The sequence below is a fragment of the Hipposideros armiger genome, unplaced genomic scaffold (genome assembly GCF_001890085.2).
Source record: "Hipposideros armiger isolate ML-2016 unplaced genomic scaffold, ASM189008v1 scaffold_1087, whole genome shotgun sequence".
In the NCBI taxonomy this organism is placed as follows: Eukaryota; Metazoa; Chordata; class Mammalia; order Chiroptera; family Hipposideridae; genus Hipposideros; species Hipposideros armiger.
Window position 1 is genome coordinate 339,171 of NW_017732437.1, and position 27,615 is coordinate 366,785.

Consider the following 27,615-nt stretch of genomic DNA (forward strand, 5'->3'; position numbering starts at 1 on the left):
AAAAGGTGCAAAATGGAGTGCGAATCACCATGATCTGATTGTATACACTGTAAAGAAATGGCTTGTGAGGGCTTTGGGCAAATTCTTCAGACACTAGAACGAAGGCTGAGAATGTACCCCATCAGAACCAGGCTTTGGGAGACTGTCAGAGAACTGTATACGCCTTTATTGCTCCTCTATAAATAGCATGTTAGTTCTTTTGTTTCAAAGATTATATGCGTAGTTACTTTTGGAAGGGCTTTTACATATCCGAGCCAGAATTACATCATGCCTCCATCTTGGCAATGTAATCATAAAGACTTAAGAAAATTCGAAAAGTATTTTGAAAACTGTCCACACCTCTCTTCAGCACTTACTATTTGCCCTTTTGTCATCAAAACCCTCTTTGCTCTTTGCTAAATGAACCTCAAATTTAAGGGTTTCTGCCCTTAGCCATTCCCTAAAGACTACCAGGCTGTTATTCAATCCCACACACACCATGTTCTGTGCTGTGTTAAATAGGACCAGATGCCTGCTCATTTCTTTCTCTTGTGGATTGCCACGATGTGACAGGACCATGCTTAGGGGGGGCCACACGTGACACTTTTGCATCTCAGCCCCAAAGGGCCCACAGAGCCCAGAGGTCTTAAGGAGGACAGAAATCAAGGAGAGAGAGAGCAAGAGTTCAGTATGTAGATCTTTCTAAACCAGGGACTAGATTGCCACTGTCACCATCTAAAATTTCATTGTCACAAAGAGAAAATTAGATAAGTATTATCATGAATGTATCATTGAAGTGATTATGTAGATGCAACTTTAGCTGCTGCAGAATACTGAATTACATTAATGATGTAGTAGTTTCGTATTTGATTCATGATAGAGACCGTTACCTCTTTTTATCAGGCCCAGGGAAATATGCAAAAATCAGAAAATCTCAAACCTATATACATCCAGAAGTACCTGTATATTTGAATGTAAACATCTATAATATGTGTAGCGTTTTGTACTTTGAAGAACACTTTCACATGATATATCTCATTTGTTCTGCTCAATACTTGTAGATACTTCTATCCAAGTTTTGCAGATTATGAAATGAGACCAGATAATTAAATTCACTCACTTATTCATTCAACACGTATTTGTTGAGAGCTGTTACTATGTGCCCCAGGCACTGTTCTGGACACTGGGGAGCAGAAAACAAGACAAGAGTCCCCATTATGTTGAATGATTTCTCTAAAATTACAAGGCTGGTTCACAGAATTACTGTGACTAGAACTTGCAACTCAATTTACAGTTCTTTTCTAACAAAACTCTACAAAATCAATTATAGTTGTAATTGTAAACCCAGTTGCTAAAGAAACATGGAACCTGCCCTCCCCCTTCTCTCCAATCCCCTTTCTCTGTAAGCCAAAGCTGTCTTTGACAATTAGAAATCTCTACATGTTTTCTTACACCCTTTTCAAGATTGCCAGCCCCAGGAAATGGCTTCCTAGGAAAGCACAGGCCTACCATGTGGAACACTGTGTTATAAGAGTCGTCTTCGTGGAGGGGAAACATGTCCCTGAAGCCTTCTCTGGCCACTCAATTAAAATACCCACCTCACTATTAAGAGTTGATATTGTATTTTGTTGATTCTGTTGAAAACCTAACATAGTTGTTTCAGGATTTTAGAACTGGTTTCAATCCTAACTCGGATCGATTTGCTCCCACAGTCCCAAACCTGAGGTGTGGTTCACTGTGAACGTTGGCCGTTCACAGTGAACTTGGACAGTGACTTCATTCCTCCACCCAGTAGAGAGCATGGCTGAATGCAAAGCTCAGGGCACATCAACCAGGAACCCCGACCCACCCCTGTTCTCTGGATTTTGTGATTGTGATGCCTCCCTCCTCGACCCATGATGCCATACTCCAGGGATGCCTCGCTCTGCTTGGACAACCTCTGTGTGTATTCTTACACAGGCACCAGGCTCTGATGCTATCAACTCTTTTGCTTTGTGAGATAAAATTTCCCAGGGGAGACATCCAGACAGTGGTTGCAATCCTTAGGGATTGTGTGCAGCACTGCTCATCAGAGGACATCCACGGTTCCCCTCTGAGTCTCAGCCTCTCCCCCGACCCCAGACTCAGCAGCTGAGCTGGGAGTGATGTTCTAAGACTCACCTGTGCTCCCTTAGTTTCTACTTTGTCAAAAGTTTTACTTCAAGAAACATCACTTGCCTGTACTACCAGTCGTCTGACTTTTCCTTACTTATCTCCCCGACCCCAGGTACCTTTTCCTAATTATTTCCCACATTCACTAGAGGAACTTATGTGGTTTTCAGACCAGTGGCTTTAAACGGTGGAGGTCTACAAAGGCCTTCCCTAGTCCATGGTTGGTACTTTACATTATCAACATAAAAAGTCAGTACTTGTATCCATGTTTATGGTGGAAAAGCATAATGTTCTTATGATGAATTTAGGTAGTTCCTCAAGGCAGCAAATATAAATCTGTAGGTTTTTTTCCTAATTCCATTATAATAAGGCTTTTTATTTTTATGACAGTAAGGGGAGAACATTAAGATAATATTCTACGTTCTTTTTATCTGGACATATGAGGTATTTACAGACCCAAAGAATGATTCACTGTTCTCAACTGTCTCGTTAGAAAGGGAAATTATTGCCATTCTCCCATTCTGTCTTTCAGAATTGGGGCTGAGTCTTTCTCATGAAGATATGATTACAACTGTGATATACTAGTTAAGGTTTTTTAAATTGTATGTATGCGATGACAAACTGTTTTCCTCTTTCTCTTCTGAATTTTATTCCCAATTTAATAAGTAACTTGTAATGAGTCTACCTTTGGACTCTCTCTTAATGGAAATAGTTGGGGGGTTTCTGAAGAAGAATTTGCTTTTTAAGTAAAGGATGAAATTATGTAGTAGTTGACTCTCCATAATTCACTGGGTATTGTAAAGCAATTTCATAATCAAAATCCAGCTGTTAAAGAAAAGTATGGTTTAATGATGCACATAGGATGCAGGCCCGTCCCAAGGACAAGAAGAGAGAAGGTCCAACGTATGACATCAGATGCTGTGCTTATATGTTGCATCGTAGGGGCACGCTCTGCGGCTACGTGGCAGCCCTTGTCTAACAGTTTGCTAGAACTGCCAGCAAAGGGAACATGCCTGCCTAGAATGCACGTTTGGGCACCAAGAGAATTTCAGCAAAAAATCCAAAAGTGTTATTATGGAGTCTTACCACCTGTTCTTTCCCTTTATGTTGACTCGTTGTGCCAACATAATGTAATATCTGTTTCAAACGTAAATTAATTGTATTTTATTCTCATTTAATATTCAAATTGGGAAGTGCACATACTGCTATGTATCTTTAAAGGAATATTGCTAGAGCAGATTAGAGACAGACCATTAAACTTCAAAATTTAGGAGAAACGTGCGTGTTACAGAACAGCGCATGTGATGCGATTGGCACTGTGGAGGCAGCTGGTGTGAGTAGAAGGCTAGGATTTCATGCGTCACGATGGTTCAAAACCCCTGTTGTCATAATAGCCCACAATTATGAACAGCTACAAAGATAACCAAAATCTGGGGAAAATGGACAAAATTATTGATGACTTATTAGGGGCTCAGAAAGTTACAATATTTAAGGAAAAACAGCTATTAGTGAGATTACAATCGGATGTTTTCTTAGCAGCCAGAGGGAACATGACTAATACAGCTGCTGTATGTTTATATCACACACTTCCTCACAGTGGAGTATAGGCGGGAATAAGAAGTCACTGCAGAAGGGCAGATCTTTATTTTCAGAATCTATGGTGAGTGAGAAACTCTAGATACTTTGGTTTCTGTGAAGACTCTCTCAAAGAAGAAAAATCAAAAGGAAGCTGAAGGAAGCGATAAAAATCCTCCAGGAACACAAAACCTCCCTCATGAATCATTCCTATCAAAGCCTCTGAACAAACTTCACATATCAGAGATCTCTCCATTTTCATGCTTTGGAAGATGGTGCTGAATCTGGAATGGGAGCAGAATTGTGTTTGGGATTCCAACCCGAGGTTTTAAATGCTAATGAATCGTAAGACAATGGAGAGCCCATTTCAGAAGCATACTAAGTTGTTTAAAAGCACCAGATGGAGAAAAGCAAATAAAACATAAGTATGGCTGTCATGCTGGTCTTTGCTGCTTATCTTTCACTGACTGGAACCTACAGAGGGAGAAAAATAATGACATAACAATATCATGCCCTTCATATTAGTACTCCTCAGAATTTCAGCAATCCTCAGCATCCTTTTTATGAGGTTCCAGCTAAATATCCTGTCTATCCCCATTATTTCTGAATTCTCTGATTCTGGTCAGCGAAGTCTAGGATCTGGGTTCACAGTGACACTAGAGAACAAATCAAGCCCCACTGAATTAAAGAGTCTGTCCAGCTTTGAAGAAGAAGGGATTGATCCAAAGAGCTATCAAGGGTCCTTGGGTCCTTCATAGCCACGGAAAGTCAGCTCTTAAGTGGAAAAGGAAAGTCACCTTAAATCAGAACCAGATGTAAATTACTAAATGAACCTTAAGTTTCTAATTGGAGACACAGTCGGGCTGTAATACGTTTAGCAAATTACAAACAAAATGTTCTTGTTTACATTTCATTAAATGGCTTTAAAGCTCCAGCCAAAGAACTAAATAAACATGCTGTTAGGCTAAAAATGGAGTGGAAGGGCTGCTCAGAATTTGGTGTAGTCAGGAGAAACCACAGCCCACGGGGCCCAGAGAGTGTATTTTTGTAAATGCTAGCCATGTCGTGGAGGGAAGAGGAGAGTAGATTTACCTCGAGATCCAGAGCCTAATGAGCAGATATCACTTGCAGGGAAAGTGTTTGAATACTGTAACATATGCCTTCTTTCAGGATGCATAATTCATATCCAAGGGTATTAGCCATAGCAGTTCAGCTCAATAGCAACACCTCATTATTTTATCCCTCAGTATTTATGCCTATGTTTGACGCCTCATGAAATTACTGTTAATGTGTTTATATAAGGGGAGATCTGACACAAGTGGGAAGAATGTAATTTCCTACTCATTCTTCCCCGCTGCTGTGTCCTCTTCCCCTGGTAGAAGTGGCAAGTGTAAATAGTTAATTTGCTTCAATTATGAGCCTGTCCTGCTAAATTAGAAGCAGCAGGGATATGAGGAGCCAGAATTATACTTATGAGGCAGCTGACAAATCCTGTGAGCCCACGGAATCAAATCATTTACTCCTCATTGGTGCTCAAACACCCACTACATAACTGCTGCTGGGGTTTTCTTTTCCCCCATTAGCTTATGATAAAATTTAGATTTTATGTCAATAATACTTAAGGTTAACTAAAATCCTGTTGCACTATAACATTCACACATATGTTTATCTTGGCTGTTTCTTTATAAACAGCATGCATTTTCCCAATTTTTTTAAAAACTAAGAATAAAGTATATGTGAAACAGTTGTTCATTTTATACACTGTAAAATGAAAGAAAAGTTTATATTCATAAAAATTTGAAACTGAGCAATTAAAATGACTACATGGAATGGTGAGCATATTTACTTCTAAAATGCAGCTGTATATGCACATATAATGGTTGGTACATAAAAGGGATTACTGCATGCAGGCATAAACACATGTATAGTACACACATAGAAATATCCTTATGCTCATAAACAGTGGGAACAGACATTTCATTTGAAAGTTTCCATGATAAAAAAAAATTAAATAAAATGAGAATATGACCCAAAAAAAAGAAGAAGAAAAGAAAAAGAAAGTTTCCATGACATTGGTAAGGAGACAATTTGAACAAAATACTCATTCAAGTCAGTTGTGTTTTATGTGTCATTGGTAAAAAACAATGTTTGAGGTGGTTGGGTTTATATCTGTAGCAAATCCTCTATTTCTATTGATGTTTAGTCTAATGTAGAAGAGGCAATTTAGTGCTTTTTCATGAGCATTTATGCTTATACTGATTCACAGAAGGAAAAACCTGAGACTAGGGACTATACCCTCCATCACTAATATTTCCTGAGCACCTACTATGTACCATGCACTGCCCTGTATGCGAGGGCTTCAGCTACAAACAAAAGAGAGCAGGCCCCCGCAGTTGTGTGTCCAAGAGAGGCATCAAGGAAGTTCTCAGCTGGAAGGAGCCATTGGGTAAACAAAGGAGGAACTTTGATCAATTTGATTCACACCATGGTCTGCTATACTTGCTGTAAGATATTGTGTCAAAAACTACCCAGCCTAGTTTGTGTTTTCTTATCTGTAAAATTAGGACAATAAGTACCATTGCAACATTCTTGTTGAAAGAATTACACAATATATATAAAGTGCTCAACATAAAAAATGCACACAACAGAGGCATATTTTAATGCCTTTGTTATTCTATAGGTTCAGGGCCTCACACCACAGAGGGCACACATTAGACACTCAATATTTGTAACTGTAATTGGATAACATCACACTTGCCCCAGTCATCCTCATTTAAAAAAATGCACAGATATATTTTGTACCCATTTTTCAAACAGGGAGCTTCCTTCTGATACTACCATTCCAGAAAAAAACCACACCGTAATTGTGTAGGCCTTTTAGATGGATTCAGATGGTCCCCGAAAAAAAATCAATAGCAAGATTTTTCTTGCATTCTATATTTCCAGGCCTCTGAATACTACTTTTTATAGTTCTTTGAGTTCTGGTATGCTGTAGAAAATGCTGAGCAAGTTACACAAGATGGAAATTTAACTGCATTTCAGGAATAAGTTCTATATAAAATACAGATGCACTTTCTCTCACTGTTCTAAATAATAACAGCATTGAAAGAAGTTGCAAACATTAATTTCTAAAGGATGTGGCAGGGAATTGTGGTTAAATTGTTATTTCTTATACCTAACTATATTTCTAAGCATTTTCTATAAATATGAACTTGTAGTGCAAAAAGAAAACTACATTTGAAGTCAACCCCCCAAAAAATGCCTTTTAGCTTTTTTTAAATAGTGTTTGAATAGAATCCAGAATTGGAAGAATTATATATTTTTTCTTATTATTACTGTAAATGCTTGGTTGAAATAAACTATGACTAGAGATTAACTAAGGGCCTGAGCAGAAAAAAAGGAAGGAAGAAGGAATTAAATGGTATTTATAAGAGTTTGCTTTTTTGTATGAATTGAATGGATTGTTTGGGAAAAGAGTAGAAAGCAAAAGAGGAAAATGACAGATTGCATTAGAATTTTTTCATTTGAGTTTATTATATTCATAGATATCGAACTGCTGATTTCAATTAGGGATTATTAGTCTATAAAAACATGTGTACATGCTGGTATTTAGAACATTTCAAAAATGATTCAGTGAATCACTAGATTACATGAACAGGATATGGATTCTGTAGAATTGCTATTTGATGTCTATCTACGTATGTTTTAGTTTAGCCATTATATATGTTTTAGTTTAACCACTGAGATGCAATCCTTAGATAGGATATGGTAGCTTTCTTAGAATAACAAACCACAGCATATAACTAAGTTAGGACAGGATGAATTCAAAAGTGTTTGGATGAGCTGGGGAAAATGATAAATGATGTATTATGATTTTTAAAGCCCCATCTGGCCAACTTTGCACTTTATTTCAAACAGCTGTAGACCATTTGGAAGCCATTTTGTAGCGCAACTGAGTACTAATATTTACTGTATGAATCACATATCTTTAAAATATTTGTCTTTCCCTGAGAGAGAGAGACCGTTTCTTTCCCAAACTTAACTTTGACATAAATCAGACCCATCTTCCTTGATCATTGCAGTGGGATGTTCATTGCCAAAAGCAGTCAGCATCATCTTTGGTTTCTGCAAGTAGAAGACTTTTTCCATCCATGAATAGAGGCTTTGAAACATTTTTGAGGAACTTTTAACTGGTGATTTTAAAATATCTGTTCTAAAGTAAGAATTTCCTCTATTTCATCTATATGTGGAATTCTTACATATTTTTACCATTCTCTCATACAGTTGAGGTCTCTCTTTAGACATTTCCAACAAATACAGAATTTTTAAAAAAGCATCATTGTAAAACTTAAGAAGGCAGCATCAGAAAGACATATAGGGTGTATAATATTGGAACCATTAGGTAGTTTTCAAAGGTGGAGGTTCCAAATTACAGTTGGGGAAACTGCCTTAGATTTTAATTCTGATCTGGGCTACCCCTTTAGACACAATGACAGAAATATAGTACCTCCTGAAATTACCACCCTTTGAGTCCTCCCTCTGAAAATCTGCAGCTATTCAGGAAAGAGTGAATCCATCAATCCACATAATATGACGTGATGAGTTTACTCTTTTTTAAAGTGGTGTTTAGGCACTTGTGCGATGATCCCACATAGCCAATCATCAATAGCCAATAGGGAGCCATTTGTAGAAAACAGGGCACTCTGAATGCTAGTCAGGCATCCCGTAACAACATCGATCCCCGATTGAAACCAGGGGGCACATATTCAGCCTGAAATACATCATTAGCCACCTTTCTTTTGTGGTTGTTAATCAACAAATTTGAGGAAAGTTAACACTTTGTGTGATGTTAACTACTGGGAGTTCAACAAAGGGACAGCTCCATGGTGACACTGTTGCTGTTCCAGTAGAAACCAAATGCAAGAAAGATGATAGATACTACAATCAGGGCATCTGGTAACACTGTCTTATCTGCTGCTACTTAGAAAATGAGGCTTTGGGCAATGCTATGGACCAAAGTGTGTTATATTTACCTTTGGAAGGTAAGCAAACCCCAGTTAGCTGCCTGGGGGATCACTTGGAGTAGCAGGTTAATAAAAACATGATAGAAGTGCTTGGAGCATACAAATGCATTACTACCATCAAAGATATACAGTAATTACTAAATATTTGCTTCAAAGTTTTGAATAGGATTTCTAACTGTGTGGGAGAAAAATCCTCTTGAAATATTTTTAAGGTATTAAAAGTAAATGTAAACACTGCCAGTTTATAATGTCATTAATTATAAATTATGTCTTAGAGAAGCGGTTGAAGGAAAAACTAGAAACAGAAATCTGTCTCTCAAGAAAAAAACAAATCAATAAAAAGCAGGAGAGCTCAATGTTTCTGATAGTGACTGAACTGAAGCATAGAATATACATGAATCATATGCCTTGTTCCAAGGCATTTGCTGTATGCACTTCACTTATTTGTTTTCACACACAAATTTCCAAAAAGGAATCTGAATTTGACTCCCAATAACAGGCTCGGTAAATTTACAATACTCTTGTACTTAAAGAAAAGGATTTATGGGCTTTTTACAAAAAATTTTAAAAAACCAAAAAACTTTTAAGTTTCTTTAGTTTCATATTTAGTAAAGGTGGCACAATGATTATGTGATAATATTATGTGAATTTTTAATTGCCTTGTTATAATTGCCTTTCATTAAATCAAAATACCAAGTATAAAAGTCTAGGCTGAAGCCCTCCCTAAAAGGGGAGAACAATTAGCACACTCATTTCATAGGGTCCTTTATAATTCTGTTGACAAGGTTAGTCATTTGTTTACCTTAAGTAAAATGTTCTGCTGTAATTAAAATATTCATGAGTAAATAATACTTCTCTCATCTTGAATTTCATAGCTAGGGACTGGGCTCAGCAAACCACCTTCGGCATTAGAAACCATAAATTGACCTCTGCTGCCAACTTTGGCAGATAGTTGGTCTTTAGACATAATTTATATTTAACTATTCTGACTAATGCTCAAGCCACTTTTCAGTACTGATCTGTGTCTGATTTTGAGCTCAGTATTACAGAATATTAGCCAAGCCTCATTCCCTGCTGTAAAATTCAAGATGTGGGAAATTTAAAGTAGTTGTGTTGATGAAAATACACTTCCATTACACAGTAAATGGTGGAAAAATATTTTGTTCTTTAGGACTGATTTAGAAAGATTATTAGAAAAAAAGACTCTATAATGGCTTGAAAGAATCAACCTAATGGTATCAGACAACCATGTGTGTTCACTTTGCTAATCTTTCATTTTCAACCCTAATGACTCCTTTCTGTTTAACTTATTGATGTGACCTTTAGCATAGCAGCAAGTCATTTTTCAGTACTTTTGCTCAATTTAGGATGATTTTACTTTTATTTTCATGATGATTCCCTCTGAAAAATGAAAACTTCTGTAAGCTGAAATTCATTTTAGAGCGTTTTTACCTTTCACAATGAGGTGTCCACAGATCCATGTCATCCAGTGTTTCCGCTGGAAATGACATGGCCAGAGGAGGCGGCCCGGCATGGCGTGCGTGCAGTCTTCGCACTCAGCGTCTCCTTCCCGCTCCCCAACGTGTCTTCGGCTGCCATCGCCAATTCGCGAGTCTTCAAAAAAAGAATTTCAAGGCTCAACATTTTAAAATAGGGATGAACCTGCCAACTTCATTACCATCCCTTTGATTTACTTATTGAACACAGTTGGTCATCTTTGAATTTCATCCTTATTTTGATATTTAGCATGGAACATATATACCAGAATTTGAATGCCCTGTAGAATCATCTTCCCGTTATACAAATGTGAACGGCTTCTTTATTCGTGTGTATTTTCCCTGGGAGCCTCCACCAATAGTATCTTTCCAAGCCAACTCCCTCCATTCTCAAAGGAAACTAGATAAATCCTTTCATATGCTTTATGTAAAATAGGACTCTTACTATTGTTGATCTTCTTCTCATCTAGCCTATTGCCATACTTCTTTAAAAATCTGTTTCAGTAAGAATCAATCTTCGGGAAGATATTATGTTATTTGTGTGTGTGTGTGTGTGTGTGTGTGCACGCGCACACGTGTATTCATGTATGTGCAATTATCATTCTGCATTGTACTTCTCTGGAAACAAAAGTAGATGTACTTTCTAATTTAAGACTCTTTGTTGTTGTTACAGGTCTATAAAAAGAAAACCGAGGCTGCAAAGAAGGAGTACCTGAAGCAACTAGCTGCCTACAGAGCCAGCCTTGTATCCAAGGTAACAGTGGTGTGGTATTGTGACAGACTGTGGCTATCTTATTGCAGACTCTGATGGTCATGTTAAAAGCATTAAAGATCACTTAAGCATTAAAGATCACTTGAGCATTTCTGCACAATCTTCTTTGTTGAAAAAGAAAAAGTAAATCCTACCCAAAGTTATATGTTATGGAAATATTCGCTCATACCTAAAGGACTGAAGCAGTATCCTCTGGGCCTTTTGTGAAATATTGCCACCTGTGGATTATTGGTTTTGTGAATTCATCACAGCATTCTTACTCCTGAGCCAACTTTCTATTTCTCCATATCCCATTCTTAAATTCCTTTCTCCCCCCACACCCTGTACCATTGACCTTGGCTAAGAAGATGCCAACTATCAAATTCTAGCCTCAGAGCATCATTGGGATATAAGCCTGCCTCCTTTCCTCACTCCAAAAATTGCATTATTTCATTTGAAAATGAAAACACAATTTTAAAATATATTATGCTTTAGAATATCTTCAACACTAGTCTTTTCTGTTGTAAATACTCAAGAGCTGACTGTTGGGTCTCAGGTTGTTAAAGATATATTTGTCTTTATAGACTTCTCAGGGAGGTAACCTCAGAGAGACAGGGTTGAATTTATAAATGCTTGACACTATGTCATCTCAAGTCCAAATTTGGCTGTGACTTGGCTCAGTGTGGCTTGGGACTCTGGACTTCATTCCATTCACCCACTAAGAATACTATCTCTTTTATCCACAAATATACATTCCCCTCCTAACAACTCCAAAGTAATTACATAAATTAGTTTTATAGGGGAAAATATATATTAAATATACTGGTGCAGAAAAAAAAACACAAAATACAACTGCATAGGAAATTTCAGTATGCTCGTGATCTAATGCAACTTTATGTTCCACTTCTAAGGTATGACATTGTGGGAAAATTTAATATTTATTATTTAACCTTAAATTTTCTAGCTCTCCTATACTATCTCACTATGCCTCTCTCACTGTCTAATTAATCTAACTCCTTTTAAAGCTATTTATATTTTCTGTGAATACCATCTCTCATTTCTGTATATTTATAGAATTTGTAGAATGTGTCTAAAATTATAGCAAAAAAAAATAAGGTACAAAACATTAGACCCATCCAGCTATTGGGCAATAGTCACATTGCCATTATTCAGACTGATATGCCGAAAATGTAAGGGGAACTTTCAAAATAAAAGAAAGAAGATTTCATCCAAGATAAATTTCTTTTTGAGCATTTTAAATAGAGTTTCAGTCAAAGCATTTTTAACTCTGAGAAAATCAATACATAAAGACTCAACTCCAGTACAAAGCACTTGGGTTAATGCTGTGCAGAATGCCATAATACTGACTAAGCCTTTACTTTCAAAACAAGTGTCCTCAGATTTGCTCTTAGCTGCAACTTTTCTTACTATTCACTCTCAGAGTTGCAACCCTCAGTATACAGCAATTTGTATAAATGCCGCGAATTGCCATTTCTACATTTAAAAAACCAAGCACTTTTTTTTACAGCTTACTCTGACGTTTTTCTTCTCTTTGGCAGTAGGAATTTTGCTGGAACTGTTGAATGTCTAGTTTTGTACAACTATCTATTGTGTGTATACAAATTGAAGAAAAGTTACAAACACCCTCCCTAGGTTAGAAAAATACAGCATCCCTTTGATGACGTGCGTGAGTGGATATTTGCAGTATAACTCTGCATGCACATATAGAAAATTTACCAGCCTACCCTTTCATTACACATGGAAATGTGTAAAAATCCATTTCTTTGCCATTTTATTTTTTTTCTTGTGTGACTTTTCTGACATGTACAGTACTTAGTTTTCTTCCTTCCTTTCTTTCTTCCTTTCTTTCTTCCTTTCTTTCTTTTCCTCTTTTTCACCCATCTCTCACCCCTGTCCCCTTTGGCAACCATCAGCTTGTTCTCATAATGGGTCTGTTTCTAGTCTGTTTTTTTTATGCATTTGTTTTGGTTTTTAATCCCACATATAAATGAAGTCAAAAGAAACCATTTCTTTTCCATTTTAAATTATAACATGAAAAATAATAACCATTCATGTTTACACATATTTTTTCTGTTATAATTTTTTTAGAATGTTATAAATTATTTCCCTGTACTCAGAGATCTAAAGGCGCAATCATAAAATGCTGCATGATAATAATAGTTATAATTTCAGGTAACCACAGTGTACCAGCCAAGCTCCAATTTTTCCCATTCACTCGATCATGTACTCATTCAGTAGGTGTCCCTGGGCATGTGTTCTGTGCCAAGCACTGCGTCAGGCTCAGAGGACACACTGAAGAACAGGCGGGTGCATCCCCTGCACTTAAGGAGTTTTCCCTTTCATCCAGGAGACCAATAGTGAAAACATAAACTAATAAACGACTGAGATCTTTGAGAACCTAAGCATTCTGAAGGAAATAAAGCAAGGGATCTGATAGGGCAAACTTCACAGTCTTCTTTGAAGAGGTAACATTGGAGTTGAGAGCCAAAGAAAGATGGGACTGTGCAGGACACAGAGCTGATCGGGCAGCACTGGAGCAAGTGCAGTGACTCAGGGGACAAATGTCTCCTTGACCTGAGAGGAGGTCAGTGTGGCTGGAGCTGAGTGGACAGAGGAAGCATGGTTTGAAATGAAGCTGGGAAGATGGGTAGAGGCTAAATCATGAAGGTCTTGCATGACATTGAAATGAGCGGGGGTTTATTCTCAGTACAAAGGAAGCCACCAACTGGGTTTCAGAGGGGATGGCATGATCGGATTTATATTTTTAAAAGATCACTTTATGTGAATGAGTTCCTTCAACCCCCACACCTTATCCCTCTAAACTGACTTGATTATCAACATTTCACTAAAGAAGAAATGTATCACACAGGTTACAAGTGCGCCGGCCCAGAGCTGACCTACACCACTCTCAGTCCTTGTGCTGGGCTGTGCCTGCAGCTCATGGGTCCAGAGAGTGTGCGCATCCTGCTTCTTGAACACAGCTCCTGCCCCACAAATCATGGCAGAGCATTGACACTCTCTTCTAAGGTCACTTAGAAGGTCAATGAAATACTCTATTAACCAAAGCACCATGTCCATTTTCCTAAGTTATTGCTGGCAACATTGATTTATTCCTCCAAAGCTACATATTTGGGTACCTATCTTCTATCTATGCAATGCATTCGTTTCACAAAATAAACCTGTGCATTCCTAGGCCAATAGCTCTTCCCTTCACTAATCTGCAGCCATGTCAAGTCTGCTGCTTCTCACTGCTTCTACTCCGGGCCGTACTTTGCATCCCGCCCAGGGCTGTAAGACACCTGTTCCGTGTCGAGCACGGGACTAGGTGCTGAGAGCAGAAAGATGAATACAGCAGATCAAAGGAAAATGTTTCGTGACACTTGAAAGGTTTGCAACTCTAGTCTAAAATTAGCTGCTTCTTATGGAACATAATCAAAAATAGAAACAGCCAGTGAACATTGGCCCCACCTATGAAACTAAGTCATAGGACTAACAACGTTCCTCTCCTTTCAGTATTTCATATTATGTTTTAATTTAAATCTATATACCAGCTAATCCAGCAAATTCATTAACATGACTCCAAGCCTGAATAAAATAGAAATCTACCACAAATTACAAAGTCAGTCGTGGTAAATGAATATTCTAACCGTCATACTTCAAAATGACAATACTGACACATTCTCAGCAGGACCCTGCATTTTTTCTAATAAGAACACAAACACAAATAGTATGTTGATATGAGTAGTTACCACATGTTACACAATAGTGCTTGTCATTTTACGTGTATTCCTACTCATCATCCTACAAAGTAAGACTAAGCCCCATTTTTAGACAGTCTCTAGGCAGAAAGATTAAATGACTTGCCCGCAGTAAGGAGAGGCTGGCAGTGGCAGAGTGAGGGCCCAGACTCCTCAGTCTTGTTCCAGAGCTTATAGGTTGGTTTTCACTATCCTGAGTGGTTAGCCAATATTTATATCTTTAGAACTACAACCTTTTGTTATTCCCCAGTAAAATTCTGTGCCAGCTCTTACATACTAGACAGCTAAGAGGAAAGCTGCCCTGGCTTAAGTGAGACTGGGGATAGAAGGCTGCCCACTCTCTCCTTCCCAGCCCCGTGCCACAAGAGGCCGGCGAGAGACCCTCAGAGGACTCTAGGGCCTACAGAACATTTAGAAAGCACCGCTCAGTACCACACTCTTCCAGCTGTGCAAGTGCCTCACTTGGTCACGTGCAGCCAGAGACAGACCAGCCCGTGTTAGACCCGCTCCGTTGACGGACCCACCCAGCCACCCGCCACCCTCTGCTTACACATGGGATTGAAGGATGCACGAATGGGATCTCAGAGCGCTGCAAACACAACGCTGGTCAGATCCTGGAATAACTTGTTCAATTGTGGGCTCTATGAGTATAATGTAAAGGGGGAAGTCAGAGAGATTTCAGAGGAAAAATTCATGAGAGCAACTGAAATTATGCTGAGTGAAATAAGTCAGACAGAGAAAGACAAATACCATATGCTCTCACTTATACGTGGAATCTAAAGAACAAAATAAACAAACAAACAAAACAGAAACAAACTCATAGATACTGAGAATATTTTGATGGTTGCCAGATGGGAGGCAGTTGGGGAGATGGGTGCAAAAGGTGAAGGAATTAAGAAGTATTAATTTCCAGTTAGAAAGTAGTCATGGAGATGTAAAGTACAGCATAGGGAACATGGTCAACAATATTGTAATAACTGTGTATGGCGTCAGATGGGTACTAACTAGACTTATCAGGGTGATCACTTTGTAGTTATATCAATGTCTAATCATTACGCTGTACACCTGATACTAATATTTTATGTCAACTGTAAATTTTTTTTTAATTAAAAAAATTTTTTTGAACAAATGACTGAAAGATGAAGGGCAGAAGGTAATAACTAAGAGGAGAGAATTTGAGATTACTAAGTCTGAGAAACAAAGACTTAGGCACACTCAAGCCCATGACAAGCGTAGACATGGGACAGCGATTATTGGCGCTCCATTTTCTCTGACCCTAGGGCAAGACAAGATACGTCATTTCAAACTAGAGGAATGTAACCTGAACAGAGGGCATTACTAAACTCTTGAATTGTTTAGGTAAACAATTTATTTCCATAGAGAAATTTAAAAGCAGGTAGCAAAGGTTTATAAATAAGGTCTGGAGAAGACTGCTATGTGTCTCCAACCTCTGTGCTTCTGCAGGGCATCAAGGGGAAAGTCACGGACCTCTAAAGTACCACCAGTATTACATTGAAAGAGCTCTCAGAGGGCAGGGAAGTCCACAGGCACTGGGGGCAGGTGGGTCTGGGCTCAAATTCCAGGATTCCCACTTATTGACTGCATGTCTTCATCCAAGTTATTCAGCTGTTATAGGTCTCAATTTACTCATGTGTTAAACACAGAAGATAATAGGACGTGCTTCACTGGGTTTCCATGAAAATAAAATAAACTAAGAAATTCTATAAGCTGCACGATTTGGTATCCTGAACACAGGAAGCACTTAATAAATACCAGCTATTTTATTATTATTAATTATTATCATTATTAATTTTATGTTTAATATTATTGGTAGGTGTGCAAAGAACTAGGAAAAGTTTGTGCATGATTGAAACATTTAGCTGGCTCATATTTTCAATTTGTCTGTAAGGCTGCTTTGATATAAAGAAATTTTTAAAGTGACATTCAAATGAGAAAAATGTGCTTCAGGATACAGTCTTTTATAAGAAATGATCTAGATATTTTTAAAAATCATCTACACAGTTTGCTTAATTGAAATGGTCTTTATGAGTCTCCAGTCAAGAGAAACTGAGAATAGTCTGAGGGCCCAGAATACATGCTATCATGAAGGCTACAGCTTCCTGGCTGGAGCAGTTTTACATGCTATTTAAGATCATTTTGGGTTGGGCTATTAGGTAAAGCTTAAGGATATATGGTTTTTCCATAGACTCAGGAATTCCTAGACATGGGTCTAAATTATTATGTTGAAAACAATGTATAACTTTAAAGCAATTGGAACTAGTTTCATTTTACCACGTAGACCAGAATTTATATTCCCAAAATGAGTGTTGCATTCAAAGTAGTCACCTTGGGAGGCTACGAACTTATTTTATTATTGCTCCCAGATTCAAAAGATTCTTGAAACTCCTCTCTTAGAATTGCAGTCAGGAAAAGTTTATGAGCCACTTTAGAAAATCAATCTTGTTACATTGTTTTCACACCTCATTCTTCTCCCCAAACATCACCCAGATATAACCCACAGACTTGGCTTCAAGTGACTATTAGCTGTTTCCAAAATTCAAATGCACCATCAAAAGACAAAGGGTTGTCTGAGGATATGTAAAGCAGTGTCCCACAGGTTCCGAAGAGAATTCCAGTAGGGAAGGTCCCAACTGTTCCAAGTAAAAGCAACATTCTTGAGAGAAGTGCACAGCTTCTCAGAAGTACCAGCCTGGAGGGAGACAGCCTGTGGGTGAATCTGTTCTGGTATGTGAAACAACAGTAGCCAGAATCGTGACTTTAAGGTCATACATCAGATATGAGATTTTGTTTCTACCTTGAATTGGGGTGCCAAAATTGATAGAGGACAGTGGAAGCTGTGCTTTTAATGGGCAGTATAGAGCAATATTGAATTAAATTGGAAAAGTTCTCCACTGCCATGACCAATAGTAAAGCATCACAATGATCAGTTCAATTAACATACAGTAAATTCAAAACAAAAGAAATGATTTCTTCTTACAGGATGGAGTAATTTATAGAATTCATGCTATGGAGGACTACTGAGACAAATACTGAGTCTGAATTTGAAAATGGGATGGATCATTTTATGACTGTTAACGTAAAATTTGCAGCTCTATAAGCCCAGATTGTGATTTAAAGTTAATAAAATCTCATGCTTCAGGGTGTAAATTAATCACCTGCATGGACCAGGAAGGATTTTCCTTTCAGAAGTAACAATGCATAATTGAGTCAGGGTATAAATTTTGTTTAATTTCTAGTGTATTGAGTATTGGTCAGTGCTGAAAACAAGAGTCAAATTAGATGGGCGATTAATCTGATTTGGTTCAGTAACTCTATCTTGTTGCTTCCACTGAATTTTGTCTTGTTTATATATTGTTATTTCAAATAACAAGTGCTTTGTGACTCTTTCATTTTTATAGCACTTATCATCCCAGAATGGGAGCATTTATACACTCTGCAGTACTATTTTCATTATACAAAGTAAATGGGATTGAAACTATTTTGAAGAATCGACAACTTTGTTAATAAGAAGTATCTTAAGGTTTCTGGAGTTGTAACCCTTGTGGAAGATTCTACTGAGAAGACCCAAAGGTCTCTCTTGCCGCACACACACCCACCCACACACACACACACACACACACACACACACACATGCGCGTTTTATAAAAAACATCTTTCAGAATCAGAGGTCCCAAAGCAAAAGGAAATAGAACTTATTCCGAAACCAATAGCAAGAACACATTTCTCACATGAAAATGTCTGATTCAAGGATTGATTTTCAGTGGTGTGTACAGTGCTAAATTGCATTTGTCAGGTGACCGACACAAAGCACACACTTCTCAATAGAAGTGGTTGATGTGTTTGAAAATAGAAGCAAATTTATTTAAGATGTATGAGAAAATAGTTGTAACTTATGGATGGAAGGTATAGAAATCTTCATATACAACAGTTGATTTGCAAAATTGTAGCCTCGCTTTCATAGTTTAACTGGAAGAAAATGACAGAGTGAATTAAATTTATGATTTCTTCATATTCCCATTTAATCAGATTTTGAATTCATGGCACTTTGCAATGGAAAATGAACTTATTCCTCTGATCCTCCCAAATAATAAAACAGCCCTGTAATTAATAGATGGTCTGTTGTCTAAGTATGATGAAGAATTAATCAGAAATGGAGGTAGAAGCAGGTTTTTTTCCTTTACATAAAGATACAGATTCTCAAAATATGGGTAGCACACAGTACGCTTCCCTGTATCCGCACAAGATCCAGCGAGGAGCAAAGGGCTGGGTACCGAACCAAAGGACAGAGCTGAGGGTTATAATTCCTCGTCACTTCTGAAAGGGTGTGGTTCATGCTGAGAGGTTCAATCTCATATTCTGTGGGTTTTCAGAGACTTCGGATTTTTCTTCACCCCCTGGGAGGAGGAATGGCATGTTTTGTCAGGAGTCTCAGCAAGGGCAACAGTGACTGCCTGGAGTATTATTGTTCGAGAACAGTCATTCCGTCATTCAGTGAACATGTTCTTGGTCTCTAAGTACTTGGCACCATGCCAGATGCAGGGAACACAGAGATTCAAGTTACCGTCATAATAAATGATTATTTCCTTGATGACGCAGGACATTACTGAAGAGAGAATACAGGGAGAGAACCCCTCTTGGAGTACCTGCCATGGATAGTCATATAGCTAGACACGTTATTTGTCTTGTCACATTCAACATTTTGGAAAGTAAAGAGAAAACCCAGTAACCTCCCCAAATTCTATCTCCCTCTATGTTAAAAATTATGTCTCAAGTGTTGTCTAAATCATTATTTTTAGAAATCTATTTAATTTATTTACCCATAGTCTTTATAGTGATTAAAAGTTACTGCTATTTCAAAATAGGTTTAGCATACTTTAGTCTGGAGAAAATAAATAACAAATATATGTCTGAATAGATTAAATGTTTTGTGTTTAGCATGAGAAAAAGAGAGTCTTCACAAGATTGACACTAAGGATCTCGAATTAGGTTGTAATCTATTTCCGTGTATCTATAAGTCTGTATTTCTATCTCTACATCTGTCTATATGGTGGACCGCATGCTGTTATTTAAAAAGTGGAATTCAGGAGAATTTGATTCTTTATTTATTTTGGATTCACCATTGAGGAAAAACATTAACAAACATGTCCATACCTTCGCCTTCTATGCTGTAATTGGGAAACTACCAACTTCCTAATTCCTTCAGGAAATTGTGTCACCATCCTGAGCCTAAAATATGGAATTCACTATGCAGATAGTATTCCAGAAAACATGAAACAATGGGTTATTTTAATATTGCACCTTGATGTATGTAATTTAAATATGTATTTTGAGACAAAAGTTAGTTTATTTCAGGCAAGAAATATGACTAAGTAGAAATGTATGTTCTATTTGCCATTTTAAATATTGTGTGTGTGTGTGTGTGTGTGTGTGTGTGTGTGTGATTTATTAATTCTTCTGCACCAGTGTTTTCCATTGAAGACTGTTGCCCTGAACTGGCCTATTGAGAAGAGGTTTTTGTGGGTCTCACTTCTAGATTCATGATATACATTAGCTTACTGAAGACCCTGAGAACTCCTGCTAAGGCACCCGCTTAATCTTATGTAGCCCAGGGCTGTTTCTACACAGATTTTATCATGGAACCTGGCTTTTTTTAAAGGCACTTATTTTTCCACAAACCCCATTTCATAGAAACAATTTGGAAACTGTGCGTGTCATGGCGAGAAGCAGGTGTTGTACCTGGAACTGCTGCCAGGACTGGCTCCTGACCCATGTCGCCAGCACTGCTGCTTGCTCAGCATCTGTACTCACTAGGATTAGTGCTTTCTGTTCTAAGTGTAGCATAAGTATATTTCTTTAAGTTTGTTTCATTTAGACAGATATATTTATTTAATTACATTGTTGTAATTCCTGGGATGATTATATGATCATGTATGAACATGTCATACATACCTCTGTGCATTTGTTTTCATACACACAGGTGCATATACAAGTTCAAGCTACATATCTACTACTCTCTATATAGCATATCACTGGATAATGAGACAATTATTGGCTACAGAAATTTAAAAGTGAAAACATTTTACAATTACATATATTTCATAGTTTTGGTAGTGTGGGAAATGTGAGTGATTTTTCTTCTATTTGAATTTAAAACATCTATAAAGCAAAAACTAAAGCTGTACTAACATATATTAAATTGTATAGCTATCTGGTCATTGTGTAATTGTTTCTTTCCTGTTATGACAGTGACATAGCCTGTGACTAAATATGAATCTCGCCCTTTTGCAATAGGCTGAGGAGAGGGAATGCAAACACAATGAAAACCCTTTCCCGTATGACTTAAACACACAGACACACAATAAACACGTAATCTTCTTGGCATATATGGAATGCCTTTTGAGGCCTACCACTGCAGTCCATGTTATTCTGATGTAGAACTGCCCGCCGTTTGTGCAGACTGAATTAACCCATTTGACCTTTTCCTTGAATTGTTCACTATCCTGCACATCAACAATAAGAATTTTTAAATGGAAGCCAAAAAAATTTGGCTTAATTTTTTTAATTAAAAGCAGCTTTTAGGTACTACAGTTAATAAAGCTGCTTCGGTCTAAGGCCTCCTCTTGAAAATTTTTGTGAACAATTTTTGACACTTTTAATGTTAGTACAGAAGACAGGGTCTGAAATGTCCATTCCTATTTCGGATGGTTACATCAGCACTGACACAGAGAAAACTTGAATTGAGAGGATTCCTTGCAGGGGCCTGAATTCTTTGGGTACGCCTGACTGTATACTCTGCGTGGGGCACTCAGACTCACAGTAACCCAGATTCCCATGGCTTGACATAGTTTTACAGATAGCAGTTGTGTCCTTTCTAAGACAATGTGGGATAGTAGTCCGTTTAACCAGCTTACCCTCCTCAAATCAGCACGCACGTATAGCATCATTCTTATTGTGGCTTTCATTTAATTTTCCTACATTGTTGAGGACACATGAGTTGCATTGCTAGCAATGTTGTAGGCTGACTTGTGACATGATGTTCGCACATTGAGTTTCATGTCGTCATGTGTGATGAACCAGTTTGCCTGATGTGCCTGTCAGTTGATGGTGCTGCACAGAGAAGAACTCAGAAAGACTTTGCAGTGCAGAGAGGAACAAGAAACTCATTCTGACTTATAAGCTGATAAGCATGACATTGAGGTCACAGAATAAGGGCATATATGCATCCTCAAGACCTTGTTTTGACAAAGTGACTTTTTTTCTCCTGAGGGACATTTTAGCATTTTCTTTCTCCAGCTGGTTTCACCTTTCGCCATTTGTTTTATCAGCCTCTTCCTCTCAGAAAAAGTAGGAGGTAGGTTCATGCCCCAAAAGAAGTGCCTCAGGGTTAATTCTTCATTGGTTTCAGCTTTCACTAATATGCCTCGTTTTTAAGTCAATTAAAAGATTATTAGGAAATGGCTACATGAAGGTATGAAAAAAATTAGGGCAAAATTATATTCATTTATGATGGAGCCTAAAATTTCTGAGAGAGATTATTTTTATCCAGTTCATTATGGTGGGCAATTCATCACCCACTTCTTTAAAAATCAAGATGAGTTCTATGGTTACTTTGAAGATATATTAATATGGTTTTATATGACTTCAGAAAGGTCTTTTAGAACTCTTTGCTTCCATATCCATTTCCATCAACCAGCTTTGATTTTTTTTGTGCAAATATCTAGGCCAAAGCGCTTTGAGAATACAAAAAGGAAAAAGGAAAAAAAAAAACAAAAAACCAAACACATAATCAATAGAACTCCAACATTGAATTACTTTCAAAGTGAGCTGCACATGTCTTTCCTATTAGGGCAGTGGCGGCATGCATCCCACCCTGATCTTTTCTTCTTTGTTTGGATGATGAGAAAAGTCGCCAAGTTAGCATGTAGGCAAAGAAAAAAAAATGTCATCAGAGATTGTTTTAGATTCCGTAAAAGAGATAGAGTAAGCTCAGTCTTGCATAAGTCACCTTACAAATAATAATGGCAGAGCTCCTAGATAAGAGAGTGAAGAATAGGAATGGGTGCTGATTCACACAGAAGTTCGTGAGTAAACTCACAGAGCATCTTGCTAGCAGAAGTCAACACCGCGTGTGTCAGTCTCTTAACTCTGCTCTTGTTTGTTTCCTCAACAGAGCTACAGTGAACCTGTTGATGTTAAGACATCTCAACCTCCTCAGCTGATCAATTCAAAGCCGTCAGTGTTCCATGGGCCCAGCCAGGCCCACTCAGCCCTGTACCTAAGTTCCCACTATCACCAACAACCGGGAATGAATCCTCACCTAACTGCCATGCACCCCAGTCTCCCCAGGAGCATAGCCCCCAAGCCGAATAACCAAATGCCAGTGACTGTCTCTATAGCAAACATGGCCGTGTCCCCCCCTCCTCCCCTCCAGATCAGTCCACCTCTTCACCAGCATCTCAACATGCAGCAACACCAGCCACTCACCATGCAGCAGCCCCTTGGGAACCAGCTCCCCATGCAGGTCCAGTCTGCCTTACACTCACCCACCATGCAGCAGGTACGTGCTTGCGTTCGTGCTTGCGTTCGGGAGTACTCTTCAGAAGTGCGGGGCGGTCTGTTCCTCCAGCAAAGGCGGGGGAAATGTGCTTTCTGCTCTTCTATTTAAATGGAGAGCGAATTAAAGATATTCAACAAATATCTGCTTTCTGAAAAATATGATTTACAGGTGGAGAGTTTGGGCAGCATGAAATAATCACAGCAATTGATAGCTGCTGCTTTTCATAATCGCTGGTTTCCTTCCCATGATATTGATTTTGCTTCACCTTTCTAATCACTCTTGATTTCTACTTGCATAAAATGTACGTTTGTTATTTTGAAATGCCAACTGCTACTGAAAATCTCTTTGGGCGAGAACTCTAGAATTTTTTTAAAAATATTGTTCAGATAGGAGAAAGTCCTGATTGGTATGCCTGTTGAGTCCGAGAACTGCTGCAAAATGAAATCAGCCCACTGTTCTGGTCAGACATATCAATGGGTACAACCTTATAAGTCCTAAGAAATGAAAAATAATTTAGCCAGAGTTTTATTTTTAAATGGGTACCTAGCTTCTGCATAGATTAGAAAACACAGAGGTTAAGAAGTCACCCTGCCTACTCCCCAATTATTGAAACCATTTGTGTGCAGTCTCAGCTTAACTTTTTTTTGAAATCAAGTTTTCCTTCTGGACTTTGGTTTTATTTTAAAATTTGAAAAGGAGAAGCAAATGGTATAAATGCAATGTAAAAGAAAAATCCTAAAAAGTTGTTTTTTAAAAAAAAATAAGATAAAACCTACAAATAATACCAAATTCATTTATCACTTTTATATTCCAATTACTCTATTGTTCCCAGAGCTATAATTTAATATGCAAACATAGATTTCCTGTAGAGTGATTTCTAGGCCTCTGTGGAATTTGAAACTATAGTTGGACTAGGGTGGGGTGGAGAGGAAGCAGAAAGAGGAATTAAATATAGGTAGTCCGAAATCCATTTTTATTATTATAATTATACACAGAATTTCTGAGAGCTGACCATAGCAAACCTTAATGTATTTTCTTACCATAGCCTTAATTTCAAAAAATTCATAATGCAGGTACTAGCACTATCTTTGTTTTACAGGTGAGGAATCTCAGGATTGGCAGAGTTGAGTAATGTGCCCATTAAGGGCAGAGCTGGAATTCAAACCCAGGTCTATTCAGAAATCAGAGCCTGGATTCTTACATGCTAGGCCTGTTGCCTAGTGCTCTTAATCATAGTTGTAGACTAGTACCAATTTAACATTAGAAAACCTGTGTCTCATGAGAATTTGGAGGGTCTTTAAATCCTAGGTAGTTCTGAGATTCACACGGTTATGCAGAGCATAACTGGAGTCTTCCTTGGTCCCTAAGCCAAGGATATTGATAAAGCTCTGACAACTTCCTTAGTTATGTTCAGCAAACTATTGTTAACTCACTAGGGACAAAGACTCAGGGAAAACCCACTTCCACCATCTTGCCTTGTCCACAGCAATGTTAGTGACCAGCAAGTGATATTCATAGGATCAAATTTCCACTCCTCCCATCAGACATCATTCACAGTAAAAGGGACACTCTTGGGTGTCTTTGCGTTTTAATGAACCATTAGTGTTTGCATGAAAACTCAGCAGTTTGAGGTGTCCTATGGGTTGACTCCTGCCTAAGGGTGCTGCCTGACTGAGGACCCACGTCTATCTCACGATGCTATAGAGCGAGGCTGTTCTTTTTTGGAGGAAAGAATACGGAAGGCACAGTCCCCTTGACAAGTTGGAGACTAGAACTCTGTCCAGAGAGGGCACCTTTTTTCTAATTTATCCACTCAGAGATGGTTCCTTTTTCTATTTATACAAACACCTTAGATGAGCTGGTTGTGACTCTGAAAAGTTTTCAACATTTCAGAATTTCATAAAGCCACGTGTGAAAACTCAGGAGACCTGTCTTTCCATATAGAATCTGGACTGAATCTAGGGAAAAAAAAGAACAGATTACATTGGACAAGTTATTCATCAATTTTTAAGTCAGTTCTATTAGTGTATCTCAAAAAGTGTTCTTACCGAGATGGTAGGGCCTGATTTCAATTTACATTAATAATAGAAGACAGAATGGCATGGACCCAAAGTGGAGAGTAAATAACGGAAAGACTCCAGCGACTCAAATCACTTTTAACCATACCAATAAAACAATTGTTGAGTGGACAAATGAACAAATTAGCAAATTTTTTAAAGTAAGTAGTAATAGTCTTTGAATAATAGAAGAAATTAGAGTGCAGTTTGTAGAATCTCAAGTCCCTGGAAATTTACTTATTTTATGTTATGTTTTATTCTTGGAAGTTTTTAAAATTTCATTTATTCTGAAAAGATTAATAGAACCCCTAAGATGTGCCAGACACTGTCTAGGCTCTGGAAATTGAACGATAAATAAGAACAGGTAATGAGAGAGCTCACGTCAGAGTTGGAGGGGTAGCAGATGGTAATAAGATAAACAAATAAATTATTAAGATCCCATGGAAAAAATAAGACTAGAGACAAACTGCAGGGTGCGTGGAAGGATGGCCAAGCCTCTAGCTGGAATGGGTCAGGAAGGCTCCTCTCCGGGGCAGGCACAGACACCTGAGAGGAGGAAGAGGAGTCTGCCTTTAAAACGGGAAGGTGGGGAGGTCTGTGGGGAATACCAGCAGAGTAGCAGCAGGAAAAGAGGCTCCCAGCTGGAAGGCCCCGGGCATGGAAAGGAGGCCAGTGGGGATCCTGGGGAATAAAAGGAGAGGGATGGAGGGTGAGGTCAGATTCACGGGCAGGTAGCTGGATAGGATCCTCCAGGTTAAAGGACTGGCAGCCCCACCAAGTTGCTAGTCCTAAAATCAGAATCAAAGAGTCCATCACCCCTTGATGACTCTCAACTTATTACAATCACAACACCGTGTTGGGCCCAATATTCAAGCCATCAAAGTTGGCCTTTTAGCCTGTGGTAGCAGAGCCAGCTTGTGGATAAAACTATACCTGTCTGATTCATCACCCAAACATGTTTATCCTGAAGATGTCTGCTTCCTAGGTACGGGGGCCGTGTTCACATATTCAAACACCAAAAAAAGAAAAAGAGAGAAAGAGCAAGTTAATAGCTACTGTATTTTTAAAATAACGTCTCATATTTCAGTATTACTTTATACTTTTGAAAATGAATGTATCCTACAAAAAATGATTGTGTAGTGCACCAAGAATACCAGTTTCATTTTTTTCTTGAATAATATTTTATACTCTAAACCCATGGACCCACTTTGTTTTGGTCCAGTTTTCTTCCTTTTTTTCTGTTCACTATATTGTCGAATGAGGTCAAGAGAAAAAAAATCATTAATATCTGTCAACTTCCTTTATAACCTTAAGAAAATAATCTTTGTATGATATCACACAGACAGATTTTCAATTTCCTTGTGTAATAAACAGCTGCTTTAGGATTTGGGTGTAATTTAAAGGTTTAAAAAAAAATCACATTGAGATTGATGAATAAATCAGTTGTGAAGACAAAAACATTGATGCCTGTTGAAAATACCTCTCCAGACAGGCAGGAAATGAAATTAGTTCCTAGTAAAGTGTGGATATGAGGATCACTATTTGGTTGTGCTGCAGGCTTTTTAGGACTTGCTATGGTGGCACAACAAAACTGCTAGGGCTACAGAAATCTAATTAAAGAGCAAATGTCCCTTCTGACATCAAATTAATCTTTATCATGTTTCCTATTTTTATTTCAATCTGGCACCAGAAAATGAAATTTAAAATTCCAGGCATGCTACAAAACAGTTGGTGATTTTTCTCTTGAGCATTAAAATGCAAAATATTCAGTCTTGTTTAATTAGGCTGCTAAGCAAACATTTTTCAAAAATTTATATCATCATTGTTGTTTCATATTTACATCAATAATAAAAATATGCTTAGTTCTAGATTTGACCTCAGCATCTCTTTATATAGTGTTGAGAGGACTGTTTCATTTCCTAAAATGGAAGCAAGTGAAATAATGTTAGTTCAGGTTTTGCTTGTATTTTTCTTGGTTGTTGGTTGTTTCAATATTAGCCATCTTAAATTTAGGCATTGTAGTTCGCTGAATTTTAAATCTTTGAACTTTTTAGATAGCACATGATTTTGGTTTTATGAACTGAAGTTATCCATTTAATCTTAAATGGATAACTTAAAAATTACCGTCCTCTGGGGCCGGCCGAGTGGCTCAGTTGGTTAAGAGCTCGCTCAAGAGTTTGAGCTCTGAGCAACAGCGGTTCGAGTCCAGCCCGAGCTGAGCAGCC

General features: G+C 38.0%; 1 protein-coding gene across 6 annotated transcripts in view; it reads left to right on the plus strand.

Annotated features, from left to right (window-relative positions):
- The window catches only part of TOX (thymocyte selection associated high mobility group box), a 302,497-nt gene that overhangs the window by 271,820 nt on the left and 3,062 nt on the right, over window positions 1-27,615 (plus strand). For all 6 annotated transcript variants that reach the window (XM_019632152.1, XM_019632153.1, XM_019632154.1 and 3 more), the window contains 2 exons: window positions 10,899-10,979; window positions 22,947-23,333. In XM_019632152.1, coding sequence (XP_019487697.1) covers window positions 10,899-10,979; window positions 22,947-23,333 — 468 coding nt within the window. The remainder of the gene's footprint in view (window positions 1-10,898; window positions 10,980-22,946; window positions 23,334-27,615) is intronic.